Source organism: Watersipora subatra, chromosome 10 (assembly GCF_963576615.1).
Source record: "Watersipora subatra chromosome 10, tzWatSuba1.1, whole genome shotgun sequence".
NCBI lineage: Eukaryota > Metazoa > Bryozoa > Gymnolaemata > Cheilostomatida > Watersiporidae > Watersipora > Watersipora subatra.
This window is the reverse complement of record NC_088717.1, coordinates 12,689,138-12,709,376: the sequence shown is the minus strand read 5'-3', so window position 1 is coordinate 12,709,376 and position 20,239 is coordinate 12,689,138. Positions and strand designations below refer to the sequence as shown.

Genomic DNA, 20,239 nt, shown 5'->3' with positions numbered 1-20,239 from the left:
GTCATGCAAGTGCCAAGTATTATTGGTACTTTGCCAACAAACATTATGCTTTTTAGCTAAAGCTTTATACAAGCTAATATTATATAGTACTGTCTCATTATAGCTATTAATAATGCTTGTAGCTTTTTACAAAGCTTTTCTATGACCAAACATATAAATACTTGGGTTTTCTGTTATCAAATCAGTTGTCTCTGGAGTGTGCAATAAACCATTTCTCTAATTTAATACTCTATTTAATTGCTTCTGTGCAGAAACATAACAGAAGCTAATTGGCGACAAGGATTTCTCTTTTGAACAGTTACAAAGAGTTTTGTTCAGATTTTATCATTGATAAAATCGATACAAAGAGTTCTAGTTTATTACAAGAGTAACTGTTCAAAATTGCACCACTACAATGGCAGAAGTAGCAGACCTGATCAAGCTAATGCAGAAGCAGCAGGAGGACCAGAGACAGCAGCAAGAGGAGCAGAGAAAGCAGCAAGAAGAGCATAGACAACAGCAGCATGAGGAGTTCAAGCAGCAACAAGAGGAATACAGACGTCAGCAAGATGAAAGAATGGAGGAGAATAAGAAACTGATGGAGCTACTACTACAAAACCTACAACGGAAACAAGAAACAGCTGCAACCGCTGTTCCAGCCTTCCCAGGTTTTGACCCAACAGCAGAGCTACTAACAGATTACATAGACAGATTCAACACATTCATTGCAGCAAATTCTATTCATCAAGACAAGATTGCTGGCACTTTTCTCACCAACCAACAGCCTACACTCTACAAGCAGCTTAGTAATATGGCAGCTCAGCTTTCAACACCCAAGCAGATCAACGACCTCAACATGGATGAAATACTGGAATTTCTCAAAGACCAGTATGACCCTAAGCGCTTCATTGTTAGAGAGCGTTACAAGTATTGGAGTGACATGCAGAGGAAACCTGGAGAAACTATTCAAGAGTTAGCTGCCAGAATTCGTCAAGATGCAACTACATGTGCCTTCATAGACATTACAGATCCATTAGATGAGGCTCTCAGAACAAGATTTATCTGCTCTGTAAACAATGAAGCAGTTCTCAAATCTCTCTTCAAGGTCAAGGACAATGAACTCAACTTCAACAAAGCTATACAGGTAGCACAGGAAACAGAAGAAGCAGCTAAAGTTGCCAAAGAGACAGTTTATGGAAACTCGTCTAAAGTCAACAAGGTTGCTCAACAGAAATCAAGATACAAACCAATCCAGAAAAACAACTCTACACCTGACAAGCAGAAGGAAGGAAAGGTATGCTACAGATGTGACCGAACTAACCATACAGCGGATGACTGCAGATTCAAAGCAGCCACCTGCAACTTTTGTTCTAAACAAGGTCACATAGAAAGAGCATGCAAGAAAAAGAAATCATCTGCAGCAGAAAAACCAGTAAAGATGATAGAATGCACATCAACCAAGATGGTGAAACTTGCTGAAAACATCAAACTGGAGGGAGACAACTTCACACTTGAACTGGACACTGGAGCATGTGACAACTTCATCTGTAAATCAATATGGGAGAAGCTAGGAAAGCCAAACCTAAAACCTACTACAGTTAACTACAAATCAGCCTCAGGACATCTCATAGAGACGCTTGGCAGATGTGAGCTAACTGCCCAATTGGATGCACAGAAAGAAGTCAGACTACCATTTGTGATTAGTGCTGTACAAGATCTCAACCTACTAGGAAGAACTGCTATACAGCAACTAGGCATCTCTATTGATGACAAGCTACAACAGAACCTTGTATCAACAATCACAGAGAACCAGCCAGATGGGAGGTTACAAATCAAGTGTAAGGAGATGTGCAAAGAATTTCCAGAAATATTCAAAGACGAGCTAGGATGTCTCAAGAACTTTGAACTAGAGATAAACTTCAAACCTTCAACAAAGCCAGTCTTCTGCCGACCCAGACCAGTTCCTATTGCCTTGACAGAAGAGCTCAACCAAGCATACGAAGCAGGTGTAGCTAAAGGCATATGGGAACCAACTCAATTCAACCAGTATGGAACACCAGTTGTACCTGTACGCAAATCTACAACAGGTCAAGCTGCAGGGAAGATCAGAGTATGTGGAGACTACTCCAAGACTATCAATAATCAGCTAGAAACACATAGGAAACCTATCCCACTACCAGAAGATCTAATCAGAAAACTAGGTGGAGGCTATTGCTACACAAAGATTGATTTAGCAGATGCCTACAATCAAATATTGTTGGCACCAGAAAGTCAACGACGACTAGCACTATCAACACACCGAGGAGTACTACTACAGAAGAGGTTGCCCTTTGGCATAAGCTCAGCACCAGGGTATTTTCAAGAAATCATGGAGCAACTGACACAAGACCTCCCAGGAGTAGCAGTATACCTAGATGATATACTAGTGAGTGGAGCCAATGCAGAGAGCCATCTACAAAACTTACGTCGACTTCTTCAAAGATTAGAAGAAAGAGGGCTCAGATGTAGAAAAGACAAGTGCTGTTTTGCTCAACCTACAGTAGAGTATCTGGGACACAAACTCACTTCAAAGGGAATCACTAAAGGAAAGAAGGCAGATGCAGTACAACAGATGCCAGTCCCAACAGACTTAACTCAGCTAAGATCTTTCTTAGGAGCTACACAATTCTACAGCAAGTTCATACCCAATCTGTCACAACTCACAGGACCATTGCACAAACTGACACGCAAAGGAGAGACCTGGAAGTGGGGCACTGAACAAGAAAAGAGCTTCAACAAACTGAAAGATATGCTATCAACTGATAGTGTCTTAGCACACTTCAACCCAGATCTTGACATTGGAATCTCATGTGATGCTTCAGAAACTGGACTGGGAGCTGTACTATTTCATCGTTATCCTGATGGAAGTGAGAGACCAATAGCCAATGTTTCAAAAACACTGACCAGCACACAGAGGAAATATGGACAAATACAAAAAGAAGCTCTCTCAATCATATTTGCTCTAAAGAAGTATCACCAGTACCTGTATGGTCGACGGTTTATCTTGGTAACTGACCACAGACCTCTTCTCACACTTCTAGGACCTACCAAAGGAGTTCCAGCTCTAGCAGCCAACAGACTAGCAAGATGGGCACTGGTACTAAATCAGTATGACTACACCATAGAATACAGATCTACCCAGCATCATCAAAATGCAGATGTCCTCTCAAGACTGCCAGTTGGACCTGATAAAGAGTTTGATGCAAGAGAAGATGAGGATGATGTTGATACAGTATGCACTATTCACACTATTGGACAACAGCTCAACTCTACAGACTACAATGTTCTAGCAAAGGAGACAAAGAAAGATCCAACACTAGCCACAGTAATGCGCTACACAGCAGAAGGATGGCCTGGTAACAAAGAGATGAAGGAGACTCAGCTGTCACTCTTCCACAAGATCTCAGATTCACTTTCTATCACTGAAGGTTGTCTTCTATATGGCAACAGAGTAGTCATTCCTGTCAAGTTACAACAGGAAGTATTAAAGATCCTTCACCTTGGACACTTTGGAATGGAAAGAATGAAGAAGCTAGCTCGAACTGCTGTCTATTGGCCTCGCATTGACTCTGATATAGAGGAGACAAGCCGACAGTGCACTGCCTGTGCGGAACACCAGAAGCTTCCACAGAAGTATCCTATACATCCCTGGATGCTACCTGAGAAGCCATGGAGTCGTCTTCACCTAGACCATGCAGTGAACTTCATGGGCAGCCAATGGCTAGTGATGATAGATGCCTACTCAAAGTATCCATGCATACACAGGACGTCATCTACTTCTACCAGAGCTACCACAGACATCTTAGGAGATATTCGCACACTTTGGATACCCTCACACCATAGTCACTGACAATGCTACCAGCTTCACCTCAGAGTTTCAGCAGTGGTGTCAAGAGAGAAGCATTGTTCACCTCACTGGAGCACCCTACCATCCAGCTACAAATGGCGCAGCTGAAAGACTAGTACAATCCTTCAAACAAGCCATGAAGAAATCGTCACTCTCACCTAAATCTGCACTACAACAGTTCCTGATGCACTATAGAAGGACACCACTTCCTACAGGATACTCTCCCAGTCAGCTGCTGAATGGAAGACAGATGAGATGCAAGATTGACACCCTATTGCCATCACCCGCACACATAGCACAGTTTCATCAATCCAGAGAAGTCAACCGATCGGCAGAAAAGACAGTTAGCAAGATACACAGCTACAATCTTGGAGCACCATGCTATGCCTTGTATCATGGACCTAGACGCAACAGACAACCTAGATGGGTTCCAGCCATTGTTACTAAGATATATGGAACTCGTAGTCTCAATGTCAAAGTGGTACCAAAGGGACCTACTTGGAGAAGACATGTTGAACAACTCAGACCAAGATACTCAACAGAAGAAGATCAAGACCCTGGAGATAAACCTGATATAACAGAGGAGACAAAACTGCAACTACCAGCCCCTACAACTGTAACAGAGCAACCTCCGTCTAGAAGAAGACCACGCAACCCTCGTCTACCTGATGGAGATGAGTATAGCAGAGACAAACCCCGAAGGTCTAAGAGAACCAGAAAGAACCTTTAGCTTAGTGAGGAGGTGTCATGCAAGTGCCAAGTATTATTGGTACTTTGCCAACAAACATTATGCTTTTTAGCTAAAGCTTTATACAAGCTAATATTATATAGTACTGTCTCATTATAGCTATTAATAATGCTTGTAGCTTTTTACAAAGCTTTTCTATGACCAAACATATAAATACTTGGGTTTTCTGTTATCAAATCAGTTGTCTCTGGAGTGTGCAATAAACCATTTCTCTAATTTAATACTCTATTTAATTGCTTCTGTGCAGAAACATAACACGGTGTCTGTTCCCCTGTTTTATAACATAATTACAATAATCAAATTCATGACTCAATATGTCAATATCTTTGGTCTCGCTGTCGTACCGATACGCAAAATGGCAACCATGACTTTCTTTTTGCTGTCGAAATGTGGCTCGTAGTTCTGCAAACTGCTTGTCCATTTATACTGGGGTTCTGAAAAGGAGAGTGTGATCTTTGTAGTAACAAATCCTTTGTGGCTATGGTGTAGTGGTAGCAGTCCCTAATGAGACCTGCCCATGTTGTATTGTGTACACGAGATGTGATTTTACTTGGCCATAGTTTGTTATTTTCCCATGAGGGATAAGATGCCCCCCTCCCCGAAGCAAAGGCTTTGAATACTACTCCTGGTCTCACTTGTTTACACATTTCCTGCCTGTTTTTCTCCGTTCTTTTTACTACCATTCTGTCTGCCTTTTTGGTTTAGCAAAAATTTACCAAAATGTTTACAATAGTAGCGGACAATCGGCCGGCACAAGCATGGTATGTCTAGGTCAGCTGGTCTATGAATCGCATAGCAGCATTCATCCACCTCCAACATCCACTGATTATTTGAAAGCTAGCAAACTGGTCTATAGGGTTCTTCGTAGCGCAATTGTCAGCGTCCAATTTTTATTTACTCCGTAAGAAAGTATTATTAGGGAACTGAAGCTATACCGACAACTTAGTTATATTAATCCTTTTCTATGTTTTACAGCCTGTAGTCAGCTCAGATCCACCGCAGACGGTACCTGCAACACCATGATTGATATTCTTAGCCTAGTACCCTCCTTCCACGAGTGGCGTCTGATTGGTCAGACAGAAATTGTAGAGCAGTCCCATAATCCTCTCTTTATGAAGACCATTGGGCTAGCGGATCAGTATACAAACCCTAAGGCTAGGATACGGCTTGTAGTCTATGATGTTCGGGAACTTTTGTCGAAAACTGTAAGTCTTTAAAATATTTATACATTTTTTAAAATCTGCTTTCCATTGATAGACTAGAAGTACGAATGCGTAACTGAACTTCCTGTAAGCGAGGGTGAATAGCAAATCATAGGGAGTAGGACAGTGGTTTGACCATTACTACCGTCAGAAAGAGTATCTGGTCTTAAACTGCTCCTGTGTTCCACGATACACCGGTTATATCGTCAGCATGATTAGTGGCTGGCTCCACCACCTCACAAAATCCTACTTCAAAAAATTCTAGAGAGGCGTGTGAGCTCAGGGAATTAAATGGTGGATAGCAAATCTTGGCTTAAATTTCATGTTTTCATCGTTCGTTCGAGGTTTGATTTGCAGTTTGCACTACCTTCGCCAATTATGGTCTAAATTAATATATTTATTTTGTATATTACAAAATATATTTACCGTATTCTGTGAGCTTACAAAATGGCACTTGCTGGAAAGAGCTCAGTGGTTATAGTCTGGTCTTGCAGTCCAGAACTTATTCGTGTTAGTGAAGTTTGATGAATTTGGTTATTGTCTGTTATTGTTCTTCACCAACTAGTTAATTCAATATTTACTAGCATATAGTTGATGAAATTACTTCTACTCTTTTCTCTATTTTCCATCCTCAATCTATGTTTGTCTTCTGCAGAGAACCCGAGTAGGACAGACTACATTCGTCTTAGAAGACCTGATGTCAGCAGGAAAATTAAATCTAGATATTATGTAAGTCTGTTCTCTAAGTTTGGGATAAAAATGCTGTTTACTGTGTCACTTACTATGTCACTTACTGTGTGTACTTGTTTTGTGTCAGTTGGACTTTCACCTTTAATTATTCTAGTTTGATCATGTGACAATACAGCTACTTTGCCTGTGTCAGTCTGTATCACCACTTTCGCAGTTGGCATCTATCAGCAGTTATACACCATGTTTCCATTTTGCGATGATGCCGGTTTCGAATTCTGCGCGCATTGGCTTACCACGCGATAAGCGTTTCAATGGACACTTGCATGTTACGGATTAGCGTAGGCACTTTATTAAAAAAGGTAAGGAATTCTATGTCAGAGGTCATAGCCGCACACTCTTGTCTTGCTTAGCAGCACACTTTCGAAATAGGAACAACCGAAGCACAGAAAATCTTTAAAATGGGATAGTTTTCATGGTATTTGCTTGCTCATCTTTTGCAAGCATCGTTTCCATCTTTCGTAAGCATGAATCATTCCATAAAAATTTGCGAGTAACACAGCTCGCTTAATTTGTGGATTTTTGCTGTTTTTATCATGCGAATGACGCAAATTTACGGATAAGTTTGCGTCATCATGGAAGTTAACCGCATTATGGAAACAGTGATACTGGGAGCGGCAGATTTTTTTAATATTAGCCGCACAAAAACTGTGTAGTAAAAGTATGGCCTGTTTGCAGAAAGTCGTCTAAAGGCTGTAGGTACGTTGTTTAAAGATGTTTTTATTACTCTTCGGTGGTTGGATATAGAGGAGATGATCAGAGGTGAATGATTTGCTGTTCGTTTTAGTCTTATTGAGCAACTAATCTTCACTTGTACTTCTAACTAGCTAACTAGCTACTTCACTCTTTAGTAGACGATCGTTACGTTTTGTAAATTATGGCGCTGCAGTGTTCTTACCTTCCGCCAGATTCACCCCACATTTTGATTTTTACTCAGTTGTGCAAATGTTGAGGATGTGTTTTGTTTTGCTTGTGAAATGTTTCTGTTAAAGGGGAGTTCTTTTTTTTCCTGGTCTACTCAAAAGTAAAACTTTTTCATCTCGCTTGTCCTTTAAGTCTCAGAAGTGTGAAGTTGACGCGTGTTTTTGCTGGACATACGGAAGTACCACCAGTTAAGTACCACCAGTTAAGTACCACCAGTTAAGTACCACCAGTTAAGTACCACCAGTTAAGTACCACCAGTTAAGTACCACCAGTTAAGTACCACCAGTTAAGTTATACAAGTTCAACAAGGACAAGTCACTCTATTTCCGGGTTCGAAAAATCAGGATTTTTTGAAAAAGTCAAAACATATTTTATTTTTAGTTGCTTTTTTCAATTTTGATTTTTTTTATTGAGAAATTTGATTTTCTGCTTATTTAAATTGCTTATTTATTGCAATGCACTTCAGAATGCTAGTGAACCCACTTTTCAATGTTAGTGATCTACATGCTTTAATTTGACAAATTCTTATATTTCTTGCATTCAACAGCCATACAAATTAGACAGTGTGATTCACATCTACATTTGTGGAGTAGAGCTACTAGCAGTTTCATACAAAGTATGAATAAAAGCCAAATATATAATTGAGCACCATGAAATATTTTAGCACATATTTCCTAGCTTTGATCGACGCGGTTGATCATGCGAAATATTATTACCACCAGTTTTTAATGAACGAAACTAAAGCTGGAGAACACTTTTCAATACGTGCACTCAACTAATTGCAGTAAAGAGTTTGATGTCATAATGTCATTCATTAAACAGGGTAGTGAGCGTAAACTACATGTATACCAGTTTCAGTTACTACTTCACAATAACTACTGCTTTAGGGTTTACTAAGTAAACCATAGGTACTAATTTCAAAGGTCCTTCTGTAAAATTGTACCACATTTGCAGTCAATTTTTGCCATCACACCTGTTAATTCATGGCAGAGGAGCGTTTACATATTTGTTACACGCATATCAGAACAAGTTTGTTAGTCATGAAACACTGGTCTTTGCGACTGTTAAAAAAAATCATGATTTTTTTACAACCTCAATGATTTATATTATTTGATTTTCTCATGCCAATGACACTGTATTTTATAACCTTTCCATCTTTTTTAGTTGCTTTTCTCTTCTCGAACTTGTCTTCATTCCATTTCCTTTCTACTATTGCAGAGGTTTATCAACAGCAGTGGTGTGAGTCAGAGAGAACTTATTTGTAGGCAGGAGCTAACATGAAAGTTATTACACACATAATCTATATGATTTCATGATCATTAACAAAGCTGCCTACATTGTAGTTTGCAATGGTTGAGCTCTTAAATGATTTAAAAAACTTTCATTGTTTCTGACTGACCATCAGCCTGTTTATATTAGGAATTTAACATTCACGCGTGTGATAGCAAGAATGCACTATTCTTCCTGCAGACTAATTGGCCCTGCATACATGATCAATACTAGCAATTTACGCTTAACGTAAGCCAAATTCTCACACATTTGCAATCCTGAGATGAGGTAGAAGTGTTGTTAAACATGCGCGTTTTTGTTTGTGTGTGGGCACTCTAGTTTATCTATTTACAACTTGATTATATTTCTGCGTTTTATAGCTCCCCAGACAGTAGTCAGGTTGGATCAGTCAATGTCATGTCTTGGTCACTTCCTTCACCATCAGATGGCTCAACCTATGCGTCTGTTCATGCTCAAAGCGACCCCACATCAGCCTTGCACTTAAGCAAAGCTTTTCGAAGTAAAAAGAAAGAGCAACTCAAGTTTCTCTTTTCCAACACGATTTGCAAGGTAAGAATTTATACATTATATTTAGCTTTGGTCCTTTTGTTTGCCATTTTTGAAGAAGATTTTCAGCTACAAAATACAGTGCACCCTCAGGATACGATTACTCTGATATGCAATTTTTTCACGTTATGAAGTGGATCATGATAATGTTTTCACCCCACCGTACGAATTCAACAAAATATTCGCCTGAGTTAAAATTTGGCAGTCGGTGTGCTTATTACGTATGTCAAAAAAGCAAAAACGTCAAAATTCTGTATGTTTGCCGAAAATATTTTCACAGCGCCAGAAGGAGACGTGATGACCGATTTTTCTCAATTCAAGAATTGTGACCCATGCAGTCAGAATGTACAATCGTGCTTAATCCACATTTTTGAGTTATTTAAAGATTTAAAATCAGCAAATTCCGAGGACTTTAATACATTTTAAATTTTTTAAATCGGGTTATTTATGCCCAGGTTATGCAAGATTTAGTAGAGAAGGCCTCGTAATGAACTAAAACTGTTGTTTTGAGTTTAAGCAGGATAAACTTGGTGATTCATGAACTGTAAATCATGGTATTTGTTTACAAATCAAAATGCCATAGCAACCAACTACTTACTCTCAACCTATATTGATGAAACCTGGCATTCTTCACAATAAAACCCTGAAAAAGATGATTGTTGCATTTTTATTCCAATTCGATTGATGGTTGACCTCCCAAAGGTCAACCGTCAATGTAAGGTTAACAATATATGTGGCTAAAAGCTCACCTTCCTGGAGCTATTCATTAAAAGGGTATGCTTCAAACTGGGTACTTCTCATCAAGCTATATTGCTATGGCTGCATATAATGACAGTCCATCAACTTAACAAAGAGTTGGAAGTGTATTCAGAATTGTCCACCTATACAGAAGGTCGTGGTAAGGTCAACGAAACGTGACACCAGAAGGCATCAGGATGCGGAAATATCAACCAAAAATATTTTCAAAACGCTTGAAGAAGACGTGATAACCGATTTTTTTCAATTCAACAATTCTCGTGTGCAAAACAGTAATAAGTTCTCTTCAAATTTGATAGCAAAGTTGGAGTTGCGATTTCTTCAAACAGAAGGTCAGACAACTTCTCTAGACCTGCTAGCAAAAGTTCATTTCGTTACTAATACAGCATCGTCCGGGCTTTCTTACCGAATTAGATTGAAAAAGTCCTTAACATATCCGTTAAAAGTCATAGTGAATGGGAAGATCGAAACTGGTGTGATTTTAGTGATAAAAAGTTGAAATTCAGTAAAATAGTTGAAAATACAAACTAAAGCTTAGCTTTAAATGGGTGTGTTTAGTAAATTACTAGTTTTTAATATGTACAGCACTTACATTAAATTTTAATATGTACAGCACTTACATTAAATTTTGATGATTTTTACCAGGAAATGTTTGCATTATACAATTACTATGGTTTCTATACCCCTACATACGATTTTTTCACCATACGATGCCAACCCTGGAACGGATCAAAATCGTATCCTGAGGGTGCACTTTATTAAAAAAGAATTCACATATTTATGTTGACCATAAGTGTGGCTGTTTATTGCTTCAAAATTGGTCTAGTTTTTACTAACAACCTTTATACCTTCAGACGCATTTAACCCCTTTGAGACTGCTGATAGTTTCCGTACATTTATAAAATAATTAAATTTCACGGCTGAAGTCTAATTTCACTTAACGTACGTTAATTGACTAAGCTGTAAAATTTGTTTGTGCATGTTTTCCGTTGAACGAGTACGTCTTGCTAAAGCTCAGGACACCACAGGAACATAGTCTAGGATGACTATGCTGCACAGATAGTATTGTTCTAGAGTTATTGTAATTCTCTCATCACCTCCGACGTCTCAGTGGTATGGATAGCCTGTTAGCATTAGTTCACCGCTATATCATTGTTATCAGTTTCTCTATGTTCAACTTCCAGCCTCTGTTTCTTGGTATCATGCCAATTGGGTCAATAAACTTTATATTACACATCTCTTAATCCAGTTCAATTGGAACAAGGAGATAAATACTAATATACGCGGTGTGCTTTTATTCTAATCTCTAGTTGTGCATGCGATAGCTTTCTTATTCTCCTTAGTCTGTGGCCACACATTCATTGACACGAAGCATTCAATGCCGGCTCGAAGATGCATCACTGCAAGCAAAATTGAAAAGCATGAATCAAACAGATTTTATTATATTAGGTTTATCTGACACAGCTAAATGCCTCGTATGATTGGTTGATACATTATTACTGAATCCGGCTGTCATTCTCTCAACAGAACCGGTTTATTCACTCAAAACGGATTCGCATGAAAATAAAACAGGAAATAGCTGGTTGGCCCTCTTAAGATGGCTAGGCTATTTGGAGAGCAAAAAGTGCATGATTGATTATTAAAGAAAGATATTTTTGCTCTCCGTTTTACAATTTCTATTTACTTGTCGAACATGCTAATCTGTTTGCCTGACAGCTTATTTGCTCGCTTCGGATGCAACAGTCAAGAGATGCACTCATTTAAACACGAGGCTCTCTAGTTGCCACACCTTTATATTTCCCTTTTATTCTCTTGCTAAAGTTGTAACGGCGAAGTGTGATAACGTAAACCCGTTTTTCTGTCACAGGCGTTTAGATTTCCCTCTTTGAACAATCATAAACTGAGTGTGTGTGAAATGATGGCAGAGAGTCGACTCACTTTTATTCTTCCTGTTACCTTCTTGTAAGTATTTAGTCTTCTCCGTTTAAACCTCTGCTTAGACAAGAAGTTATGATGTACAAAGTTTTCTATACTGTGTATATTTATTCTTTATCATATATGTACACATTAAGTATTTTTATTGTTGTTTAAACACATGTTTTTTTAGTCTTTTAGGTATTTCTTAGAGATTAAAATAACGTTGTTTCTTTTGGGGGAATGGGTTTCAGCTTTTGAACAAACGGGTGCTTGACCACCCAGTCCAAATGAATTAAGGTCGAGCACGGAGGTTATGTTGCATTTTTTAAAGCAAAGATGTGGAAAATGAGGGTAATCAAGGTTTCTATTATGTAAGCAAAAGAGATTACAGCAAAAATTGCTTTAGTACAATCGCTTGAGTTGGTACCCAGACTTATAGCCGACAGAAATTTGGTCTAATGAACATTTGGTCTAATGAACATTTGGTCTAGTGAACATTTGGTCTAATGAACATTTGGTCTAGTGAACATTTGGTCTAATAGACATTTGGTCTAATGGACATTTGGTCTAATGTACATTTGGTCTAATGAACATTCGGTCTAATGGACATTTGGATTAGTGAACATTTGGTCTAATGAACATTTGGTCTAATAAATATTTGGTCTAATGAACATTTGGTCTAGTGAACATTTGCTCTAATGAATATTTGGTCTTATGAACATTTGCTCTAATGAACATTTGGTCTAATGAATATTTGGTCTAATGAACATTTGGTGTAATGAACATTTGGTCTAATGAATATTTGCTCTAATAAACATTCGGTCTAATGAACATTTGGTCTAATGAACATTTGGTCTAATGAACATTTGGTCTAATGAACATTTGGTCTAATGAACATTTGGTCTAATGAACATTTGGTCTAATGAACATTTGCTTTAATGAATATTTGGTCTATTGGACATTTGGCTTATGGACTTTTGGCCTATGGACTTTTGGCTTAGTGGTTGCTTTGCTGAGTACACAGTATACAGTGACACCAGCTCTATAACCTCGTCAATCGTCTTAAAAGTTGAAGGTTGAAACTGTGATTTAGTGATTGGTTATTTCATCAGTTTCTCCGAGTCTTGCCTTAATCATATGCCTAAAACGAAAAATACAGTCTTCTCTAAAAGTTAAAGTATAGGTGTGTATCTGAGCGCTAAATTAAGTGTTGTACTCAGAATTCACAGCGCTAAAATTCTCTCTGTTTGTCCATCTATTGGTTTATCTGTAATCTGTTTTTCTGCCAATTTTATGTTTGACTGATTGTTTTCTCTTTTTGTCACTGTTCTTTAGTTGTTTTCTAGCTCACTTGTCACTATGTCTTTTTATTTACCCCTAAATAATATACTGTTGTTACACAGTCGCTCCGTCGAATACTCAGTATCATTTGGTCTTATCTATTTTTTAGCTGATCAAGGTGAAGGTCATTTTCTCAGTTTATTGTTATTTCTGGCTCTTCTCGGACAAACATTGTAGTAATGTTTGCTCTGCTTGACTACTCGCAACTTCTCTTGTGTTTGCATAGGGTGTGATTAGTTTGTAACAATCCATGTTCGTATCACCGTTCATTCCCTTTTGTTTTGCCAAACTCTCTTTCCTCATTCCTAGGGTATTTTCACTTAGTTGATTATTCAGCAGAATATTTTAACATATTAAAATATTTTAATATATTAAACTATTTTAATATATTTTAATGTTGAATTTTGAACGTTGTAGTGTCAAATGTATTAAAATATCGATGCCTCTTCAGTGCACCATAAATTTACAGGCTACCAATTGTTTGCGGTAGTTGTAGCCGGTAAGAGGTAAAATTTCTTGACTTAAGCTGTGTATCCATAATGCAGGGCTATAGATAGATCAGTATTTTTGTGTTTGCATGCGCTAGAGTAGACCACTAGCAAGACTATCATTTACGTACCTGTTATTTTCTTACAGGAAGTTTGTGCTGCATGAGAATAACCAGTGGCTTGACTCGCTACATCAGCTCTTTACCGTGAGTTGTTGAACCTGCTATATCCGACAGTTTATCTCCCTCTATAACACTTTGAATAATTCTACTATAACAACATTTTAGTCAAATACCATTAGTCAGGCTGCAAAATAATAGAATAGTTTATTGTATACTTACAAATAATAGAACAGTATATTGTATACTTACAAATAATAGAACAGTATATTGTATACTTACAAGTAATAGAACAGTATATTGTATACTTACAAGTAATAGAACAGTATATTGTGTACTTACAAATAATAGAACAGTATATTGTATACTTACAAATAATAGAACAGTATATTGTATACTTACAAAATAATAGAATTACAAAATAATACAAAATAATATTGTATACTTATAAAATACTCATCAGTTTTTAATCTCCTTAGAAACATAAAAAAAATTCACAACGCTGTTGAAAGATGGGAAGCTCAAAATATTTCGCTGTATGTAAATCTTTTTCTTTCACAATCTTATTATTATGCTTACCTTTTTAGATGCCATAAATGGGCTTTAGTAAATTACACAATAGCCAGTTTGAAATTACTTTAAAACTAATTAATTGAAATTAAAATTAATTTCACACCGTTTCTTGTCATCTCCCGCATGTTCTTGTTTAAACCTGCAGCACTAGAATAACCTTGGATGGTGGGAGGGAAGGACTGATACCCTTGTGTATTATTTTCAAGGCATATTATAGGTATGATTACTGTCGGTGATAGTATCTCTGGCTTTGTCTATAAATGTGTATCCCGTTTCGCAGTAAACAAAATTACCATCTACTTGAATTTCAAAAAAATTGATATAACTTCTAGTTATTTTGTCTGATTATAGCATTCGGCAGGCTATAAAAAGGCTCAGGTAGAACTCCAAAAAAAGCAATGGTTATATCAAGAAGAACATCTGATATAGTACATGTAATTGCTTCATTTTGTTGAACTATGCTGGCAATAGGGCCAAAGATATTGTGTGAGCATTCCCTTGGAGATAGAGCCTCGACGTCTGTTTACTTTAGTGCAAGCAGAGGTTGTGCGTGTTTTTCAACAACATTGCACAAAGTATGGCTCTGTGATATTGACTGGCCGTTTCTGAGTCCAATGGCAAGGAAACTTTGATGGCTGGAGACATGCCCAGTTGCTGTCAACAATTTTAACCCTTTCACTGCCGTCCATGTATAAATTTAGCTATCGGCTTACTACCAGCCATTTGACCGAAAATTGCCGATGTTGCTTCATGATATGTATACAATATTTTTTCAATTTCAAACTCCATCTAGAATGTTCTGGTTATATATTTTATTTTGCTAATGCGTTAACAAACACTGCTATGCAAAAATTTCAATGTATCTATACTTTGTGCATTGATAAAGCGATGTGAAGCTACGATCGCTTTGAAGCTAAAACGATCCTCTACAATGTTCCTTATTCTTACAAAACTATTACTTTCACCACCATCAGAGTCAGTGCTGCTATTTTAATTACCTGTGTAATCACGAAAATCTGAATCTGAATCGGCTATAATTTCATCAACATAAGTAATTATTTGTTTTCTGACTCAGAGGTACTTGCAAAACTTACACAAAAAATGTTAGTTTTAGAGTTGGAAATTCCCAAACAAAGATTTAAAATTGCTTCACTCTTTTAAGCTAATTTTATAGAGAAATCTTCGTCCAACATTGTCACTACCATAAAAGCCTTAAAGATCGTTGCTAATGTTATCAAGAAATAATTAAATTACTACGCAATTGATGGGAAATTCGCAAAAGTGTGTTTACGGCAGTTGACCATAGAAAACTCATACATGCGTCTACGGCAGTGAACGGGTTAAGGCTGAATGTGAGACCACCAGTGGCCTCTTCTGGAAATTGAACCCCCGTTTGTTTGTTAGACAGGCATTCTTGACCCTTAGGTCATTGCTGCTGACAATGCATTGTGGCTAACCTAAGGTTCAATAAAATAAACTTTGGTAGTGGTTTATACTATTACAACGCTAACACTGTGAGTATATAAAGCCTGGTTCCCATATCGATTGCGAGACTCCGCTGGTAACCTGCGCTGGTAACTTGCGCAGCAAAACGCTTGCGACGTTAAGCTCAGCGGCATCTGTTCACATATAAGCTGCGTCGCTAAACATAATTGCATAATGAAATAAAATGTTCGCTCGCCATGCAGTCACTATAATGGTGACCTTCACCCGTACAATGCATTTCGGGAAGGTTTTGTTTGCGGCCTTGTGCGAAATTTGAACAGCGCTAAACTATTGCGTTGCCCTCGGCGGTACTCGGCGCTTAGGTTCCCATTTCACCTCTAATAGCCTGCGGTGCTGTAACCGGTGCTTTACGACGTATATGGGCACCAGGCTTTACTCATGTTACATGCTCTGTTCAGCTGATGCGATTATACTTTTCTAGATTGTTGTCTGCAGGTAGAGACTCGTATAGACAGTCAGAAAATGCAATTGTTTGAGCGACTTACCGAGTTCTCGGACTATCTATCCACCACCATTCATCTTCTCAACACCAAGCATCCACGACAGACATTTAAGGCTACTGTACTAAAGGGAGAGCAGACCCTGGAAACCATTCCTATCAACCTCCATATACACAGACTGCTAGTGCATAATGAATTCAATCAAACAGGTAGTGCGAGTGAGCTAATGTACATGGCAGCTTACTGTCACTTGTGTGTAGGCTCCTTGGGTGACAGTTGGTTATGTTAGAAAGGAGCAGCTGTAGTCCAGTGGTCTAGGGTGCCTGACAGTGGAACAGCTGGTCAGGGTTCAACCCCCAGCAAGCACATGAATAAGCAAAGTTATTGTTAGAAATACTCAATGGTATTTGAAATATAGAGAGTGTTTCTAACAAACAAAAACTTTTTGTTTTTTGGTAGATGTTGAAATTACACTTCTATCCACTTCATTATAGCTTCGCATTTTGTGAATGGTTCTTGGGGTACTAAAATGTTTAAAAATTTGTCTGTTTTTGTCTGAAAATTCTCACATTTATGTGCTTTATTTACTAACCAGTTTGATTGAGCAGCAAATACAAAGCAAAATTTAATTTATAATTATATGTAACTGTTGGACCTCTCAAAAACTGTACCACCTCTTTATTCTCATTCATGAGAGCGAGTGACACTCTGCCAATCTGGCATAGGGTTTTTAAGCTTTCCAAAAAAATAATATAAAAAAATTATATTACTACTACTGAAGGTCCGGCGTTGCACAGGTAATAAAAAGGTTTTGCCTTATAATAGATGCATAGAGCATTTTTCTTTCTAGCCTGTGTTCTTACTAGCATGTGCTTTGTTAGCCTAATCTGTCGTACAATTATATTTAACTTTTAGACTCTTCAAAAGCGTTACAACCTCTTTATTCTCATTCATCAGAGCGAGTGACTCTCTGCCAACCTGTCATAAGCTTTTTAGGCTTTCTTACGAAATGGTAATATAAAAGCATAAACCAATTATATAACAAGCATGAAAAGCGTAAGAAGGCAAAAGCAGTGCACAAACATCATCAATCATCTTTAACCTTCAATATTGATCAGTTATAAGCTTTGCATTGATTTCGGAACATTTTAGAAAGTTATAATAAGCACAGAGAAAGATTTATGATGCATATATTCGCTCTGCAGACCTAAATACTCTGACATCCATCAAAAGAGGTTTTGGCTGGTTCAGAGCAGCTTTATTACGAATAATGTAGAAGGTTTGTTGGTTCACTAGAGTTAAATTATTGTATATGAGGCAGTGTGAAGATAACTCCATCAGCGTCCAGGTGCTAACTTCCTACACATAAAGGCTCACACATAAGCACCAAACTTCTGTTTCAGTTTTGGTGAGATTTCGTGTTTAGATTGAATTATGAAATGTGCATTTTAATTTTTATTTCAAGTACTCCAAGATTTGTAGCAGCAAAAATGCTGTTGTAGGCAGCTGACTTCTTTGCTATTCTTGTAGGTTCTAGTCATGACATGATCACAGTTGGGGCTTTTGCTGCTCACGCCCGAGGATTCAAACACGGAGGAATGAATAGGATTCTCAAGTCTTACTCAGCCTCTGCGGCCCACTCATCTCTCTTACAGAAACAACTGCACGTCGTAAGTCTGTCCACCTGCTGCAGATGTCACTTGTGTGCATCTGCAGCAGGTGCGCATCTGAGGAGAGGCCGTCCAGTTATGAAATATTGTACCCTTAAAAGGATATGATAGCAGCTAATTGGTCAGCGATGAAAAGGTTGCTAGTTACTCCAGCTAATGCGCTTTGCTTTGCTATCTTACATTAGTTTCGTTAACAGTTAGCTCCACAAGGAGTCGTCTGCCCATTCACCAACATTTAATATATTTTTCTAGATGAAAAAAGCCTCTAATATGACCGGCCATAAGACCACCTGTTAGCCCGTGCATAGCTGGTGTTGTTGCTTTCTGTCACTGGAGAAAATTTCGTAGGAACCATTTGGTTCCTAGCGGCTAGTGGTTGATATTTATGTATTATTTTCTTTTTCTCATTCCTCATGCCTTATGATTTAGGGCAAAAACATACACAATGTTTATGTGAAACAATCTATCATTAAGCTTGTTTATAATTAAAACGAAAACAGAAAGCACTATCTAAATTATTTTTCTTTATTACCAGGTTTTTGTGATTGAGAGAAAGATTGCACATCTAAAACAACTGCTACTGTGACACATAAATAAAATGCCTTGACATTCACACTGCGCTAAACCATTTTTGACTACTGAACATTGACTTAAAAGTGCCCTATTATTAACAACAAACATGCGAGTATTTTTGAACGAATCTCAAATGCAGCTGATTTCAGATAAAAGTAGTGACATTGGAAATTGTAATCTGTCCAATGAAGACGGCTCATTTCAATTGATCAATACATCAACTAGGTTTGCTACCCAGCATTGCCCGGGTGATTAAAAAGTCTTTGGACAGAAAATCGATTTGCATTTAATATATAACAGTATTTGACATTCTAACTTTCTAACTACATATCATTAGAAAAGTGTTTTGTGTAGTTGAAATAAATTAAGAGATAATAATAGCAACTGTAAAGGTTTTCAAACTTTGTCAAACAACTGTAACATTCAAACTTCATATCATGAGGAACAGATTTTGTGCAGGACAACTAAATTAAAAATAAATAAAACAACTGTAAAGGTTTTCAAACTTTGTCAAACAACTGTAACATTCAAACTTCATATCATGAGGAACAGATTTTGTGCAGGACAACTAAATTAAAAATAAATAAAACAACTGTAAAAGTTTTCAAACAATTGTAAGTTTAAAATTTCACAACTTGAAAGAAGTGTTCCGTTGAAATAAATTATAAAGAAAAATAAAAATGTAAAGTTGTTTAAATGTAAATGTGAACTCATTAGAGAGTAGTGGCTAAATATAGTCTATTTCGCTTTGATTACAATAAAAAGTATTTGGTATACAATTATATGGTTTCAGTTTGTTTGAGCGTTGGTATGCGAAAATTTGCATGCGAAAATATCGTAGGTTATAGACGTACGTAGAGTGGTGTAGAAATCCATAGTCATTATCTAATGCAATCACCTCCTGGTAAAAATCATCATCATTAAAAATAGTACCTACGTCAACCTTGGTAACTATAGGTACCTACAATGACTAGTGCATTTTGTGATTATGATCTGGAAGATATAACATTACAATGAGAGTTCTTACCTTCAAGACTTAACTTAAATGAATTTAATTTACTAAACACATACTTGATGGAAGTTTTAGTACGTATTTTAGTAAACTTCAAACTTTACGTAAACTTTCAAAATTTGCGTTAGCGAATCGTGTTTATTATAACGAAGACTGGATATAACTGATATAGATAACGCGCCATGGCGAGTTCAGTGACGTGTATCTTTTAATAACGTATATAATCGGTACACTAATCATCAAATTTCAATTTTGAGATAAATTATTGTTGATTTCGTGGGCCAAACAAGTTTGCCCTAACAAAAAAAAGACAAAGAAGCATCGTGTTACATATACATCGGTCCCAAAATATTTCAATTTAATTGTCCGTGTGAGAAGAATTGGTCTTGACCCCAGATATAGTAATTGAATCTTACAAAAAATATTTCTTAACAGTGGCATCGTAATGCGTGGCCGCATCAGTAAAATAATCAGCGTGTGCTATAGCTATAGCCGGAATGACAGATCCAGAGACGAAATACT

The 20,239-nt window shown here is 37.4% G+C and overlaps 1 protein-coding gene across 1 annotated transcript in view; it reads left to right on the top strand.

Moving 5' to 3' along the window:
• LOC137405887 (inositol polyphosphate-4-phosphatase type I A-like) overlaps window positions 1-20,239 on the top strand; it is a 42,550-nt gene that overhangs the window by 9,344 nt on the left and 12,967 nt on the right. Inside the window, exons 6-12 of the mRNA XM_068092329.1 lie at window positions 5,589-5,818; window positions 6,471-6,544; window positions 9,136-9,325; window positions 11,946-12,040; window positions 13,973-14,030; window positions 16,458-16,671; window positions 17,993-18,132. Coding sequence (XP_067948430.1) covers window positions 5,589-5,818; window positions 6,471-6,544; window positions 9,136-9,325; window positions 11,946-12,040; window positions 13,973-14,030; window positions 16,458-16,671; window positions 17,993-18,132 — 1,001 coding nt within the window. The remainder of the gene's footprint in view (window positions 1-5,588; window positions 5,819-6,470; window positions 6,545-9,135; window positions 9,326-11,945; window positions 12,041-13,972; window positions 14,031-16,457; window positions 16,672-17,992; window positions 18,133-20,239) is intronic.